We start from the raw sequence: 4,296 nt of genomic DNA on the forward strand, positions 1-4,296 counted from the left end.
TTAAATAATAAAATCGTCTGTGTATGTATGATGACCTAAACTAAGTTTGGATATGTCAGAGTCAGACAAGTTGTGATACCTAACTAGCCCAATGCCTCCTCCAGTTGTATAAATATCACATAGTAGTACTCTAATAGGCAACGCAGATATATATTCGACTCAGTTAGTTTCCTCCAACATGGCAGCGGCTGCTAACGTAACCGTTGCACATGGATGCAAGCTAAGCATAGGAGATATATTATCCATGATCGTTGGTGCGCTGTGATCCTATATATACCCCTCCACCTTAAGCTACCTAAGCACACAGACCACAGCAGCAGTTTATCTTAGCAAACTAGCTAGCAGAGGCATCGAATTAAGATGGCCAAGGTTAATACCGGCGCCGCCTTGTTGTCTCTGTGCCTGTTGCTGGCCTGTTCTGCCGGAGGCACAACGGCCGCCGATGTGGACGTGGAGGCCACCGTGAGGACAGAAGTAGAGAATGCCATCAAGAGCAACCCTGGCGTCGGCGCCGCCCTCATCCGGCTGGTGTTCCACGACTGCTGGGTTAATGTAAGTTGCCATCATTTGATTTTGAAGGGTTTTTTTTACCTGAAATCTTCAAAGTGCATGTGCATTTTTTCTAGGAACGGGTGGCCGGCTTATTACTCACATGTGTGTCTTTTTTTATCAGCTAGTGGATGTTTTTTGTTAACATTAAATGCGTACAGACTAATTTGAAAAACAGATTCACGCACATTTATTTTGGCCTCTTAAATTTTTAAAAAGTCATATATTTTAAACCACACGTCAGAATTCAGATCCGTTTTCATCGTTGGATAAATCGCGACGAGATTTTGGAAACTAGATCCCGTATGGGTATGTTTCAACGAAATTGTTTTTGATGCCAATTTTAGTGTTATATGGTGCAATTAAAATACTGCATTGTGCAACTTTAGTACTACATGATGCAACTTTTTTTAAAACCAACTTTGAAGCTATATGATCTAACTTCATATGAGGTTGCAACCTATCAACCATAACAACTTGATGTGCAACTAGTCTACTACCCCGGCCAACTATCTAGTAGTGGATTGCAAGCCTACTACCCCGGCCAACTATCTACTAGTTACATATATATGCTCAGTTGGCGTGGCAATGCAGTCTAGTTGCACACATTGATGTTTAGTTGGCAGGACTATTAGCACATATATATGCTTAGTTGGTGCGGCAATATAGTCTAGTTGCACACACATTAATGTTTAGTTGGCAGAAAGACTATTGGCACACACATATGCTCGGTTGGCGCGGCATGTAGTCTAGTTGCACACATATTGATGTTTATTTGATAGGAAGACTAGTTCGTCGAAACATCCCCATGTGGAATCTACTTTTGAAGAGCACGTTGCGAGGGTTTCAACGGTGAAAACAGATCTGAATTTCGACACGAGGATTGAAAGTTATGCCTTTTGAAAATTTTAAAATCACAAAATAAATGCGAATAAACACATGCATGCACAGGAGGAGATGCATATGATGGCATTTAATACGTAGCAGGAAAATGGACTACTAGATGACTATTTTAATTAAAAGGGGAGACAAGAAATTACCTAAGGTGACGGGCCGCTCGCTAAGCATCCCAGGCGGCCGTGCGCTGGCTTGACGCGTCCTTTTTTTTATGGAATTGAGAGATGAGAATGGTATCATACACTATGTTATGGTATCATAGCACGTAAAACTATAGATATTTTTCTGTGAGAAAACTTTCAATCTATTCATCAAATACCATGAAAGAACAAAAAACACATAAAGCAATACAAATTACATCCATATCTAGGTATTTCAATGACAAGTCAATCGTGTACACATATTTGTATTGGAGTTCTACAAACAAATAAATAAGAATTGTCCCCTAACAAAAAAAAGTGCGAGTATGACACTACTATATGATGCTATGCATTACAGGGCTAATATCATACATGAGTATCATACATGTATTCAAGTATCTGATGTCACCCTTTATTTATAAGAGGAAAAAGACTCTTAGCACTAAAATCAAGCCAAAAAAATTTCTCACACAAAAACACAAGAAATTATACAATCCACTGAAAATGCATATGATATACTCCTTTTCAATGCATTGATATTGCCCTTAGTCTGGCTCATTTGATTGATGATGAATGCATGCATGCACGTGTTAATAACGTGCAGGGCTGCGATGGATCGGTGCTCTTGGACCAGACGCCGTCCGGCAGCAATACCGAGAAGAAGGCGATCAACAACATCGGCCTAGACGGCTTCAGCCTCGTCGACACCATCAAGTCCAAACTGGGCAACAGCGTCTCGTGCGCCGACATAGTCGTCTTCGCCGGGCGTGACGCGGCCAGATACCTAAGCGGCGGCAAAATCGCCTACTCTGTTCCCTCAGGGCGCAAGGACGGCATTGTCTCATCGGCGGCCGCCGCAGACGCCATCCTCCCGCAATCCACCTTCGAGTTCCAGCAGCTCAAGGACAACTTCGCCAAGAAGAACTTCACCCAGGAGGAGCTCGTCATCCTCTCCGGCGCGCACTCCATCGGCGTCTCCCACCTCTCGTCTTTCCAGGATCGCCTCAACGATACAACCGCGACGCCGATCAACGACAGCTACAAACAAGCGCTTGTGGCAGACATCGAGGCCCAGAAAAATAGCCAAAATACGCAGGATCCCACTGAGAAGAATAACATCCGCGACATGAGCCTGAAGTTCCAGAACGACTCCGGCTACGACACTACGGGGGTGAACACCGCGGCGAAGGGCGCCCTGGACAACAGCTACTACCACGCCAACCTCCAGAACAGGGTGCTTTTCAAGTCCGACTGGGTTATGCGCACGGACATCAAAGCCGGGGGCGACATGGCCGAGTACATGAACAATGCCACCAAGTGGAACAATGACTTCGCCGCCACCATGGTCAAGCTCAGCAAGCTCCCGGCCGAGGGTAGTACCCATTACGAGATAAGGAAGAACTGCAGAGTCACCAACCAGAACCAAGGTTTTTAATTTTGGAGCTCACTGAAATATGTGAAATTTCGGAAATTTCGCAAATTATTTCGGATTTTGATATTTCAAATTTCACTTAATTTTAATTGATTTTAACATAATTTTAATTTATTTCAAAATCAGTTTGAATCTACATTGAAATTTCGGGGTTAAAAATATTTCGGACCTCACTGAAATATGCGAAATTTCATAAATTCATTGAAATTTTGTTGAAATTTTTAACCTATTACTAGCTGGAAGCGCGCCTAAATTGATGGCATCACCTATAGGTGTCATGGATGTGATGATTTGTCTTTTGATGGTTCTATTCCATGCCTCGTTTGTATTACTCCAATACCCACTTAAATAAAAGAATAATAACATTGTCTTTATTTTGTGCAAAGGCCAAAGGTCGTGTATAATAAGTAGCATAGACCCTTGCAAAAACATCCGTACAAAAATTAAAATACACATCCAAATCCTTGAAGGTGTCAAAGCTCGTTGCATTCATTGACGGCACAACATGAACAAAGCTCGTTGCCGCCTCACCGCCTCTATTTTATCGGTGCAAACTTGCTGAAACTTAGGAGCTTGTAGAAGCAGTGGCCTGAAAGTCATCGACGTAGACAAGGAGATGTCGATGGCACAATCTGTGTAGCACATCACCGCTCCCGACAATTAGGTGCCGAAGTGAGTCTGTGGAATGCCCTAGGTTTAATGGTCTACACTTTGTCTCTATGTATTTTGGCACACGTGAAGGACTGAACTTAGTGAAGGAGAATTTTCTCGAGCTACCACGCATATACCTCTTTCGTCACATCGGTCTGATGATCTGGTCCAAGTGAGAAAACTTCAAAAGGTATCAAGCTGCCCATCAGGCTGAACATGTCTCCTCCCATGTCCCCTCCGTAACCCTAGCCGCCGCCGCTGGAAAGGCCTCCTCGACCCACCCACCCGCTATGTCGCTGCCGGAGAGCCGGGCCGCGCTTCGGGATGGTGGCGGCGGGGCGGATTCATCCCTCTCGCTCCCATCCTCGCGGCCTCGATCCAGCCATGGCGCGCCGCGGGCGCCACCCCCAACCGCCCTCCCAGCTGCTGCCCACCTCCTGCTCGTCTGGCGGCGGACCTGGTGTGTCCTGGCCGCGGCCATGGCCGCCCTTCCCAGCAGCCATCCCCTCCACCACCGGGGGTGCATCCCAGACTGCTGACGGTGTTGCTGCTTGCTATGGTCGGGCGCGGGTGCTGCGGCTGGTTGCGGGGGCGCACGCGGCCCGCCTTGTGCAGCCCCCCCCCCCC

At 45.9% G+C, this 4,296-nt stretch overlaps 1 protein-coding gene across 1 annotated transcript; it reads left to right on the top strand.

Moving 5' to 3' along the window:
• Window positions 1-313: 313 nt before the first annotated feature.
• On the top strand, window positions 314-3,140 carry LOC123106470 (peroxidase 5-like). The gene is made up of 2 exons (XM_044528625.1): window positions 314-552; window positions 2,191-3,140. The coding sequence occupies exons 1-2, from the start codon at window positions 361-363 to the stop codon at window positions 3,019-3,021; spliced, it is 1,023 nt and encodes a 340-aa protein (XP_044384560.1). The 5' UTR covers window positions 314-360; the 3' UTR covers window positions 3,022-3,140.
• Window positions 3,141-4,296: the final 1,156 nt, after the last annotated feature.

The sequence above is a fragment of the Triticum aestivum genome, chromosome 5A (genome assembly GCF_018294505.1).
Source record: "Triticum aestivum cultivar Chinese Spring chromosome 5A, IWGSC CS RefSeq v2.1, whole genome shotgun sequence".
In the NCBI taxonomy this organism is placed as follows: Eukaryota; Viridiplantae; Streptophyta; class Magnoliopsida; order Poales; family Poaceae; genus Triticum; species Triticum aestivum.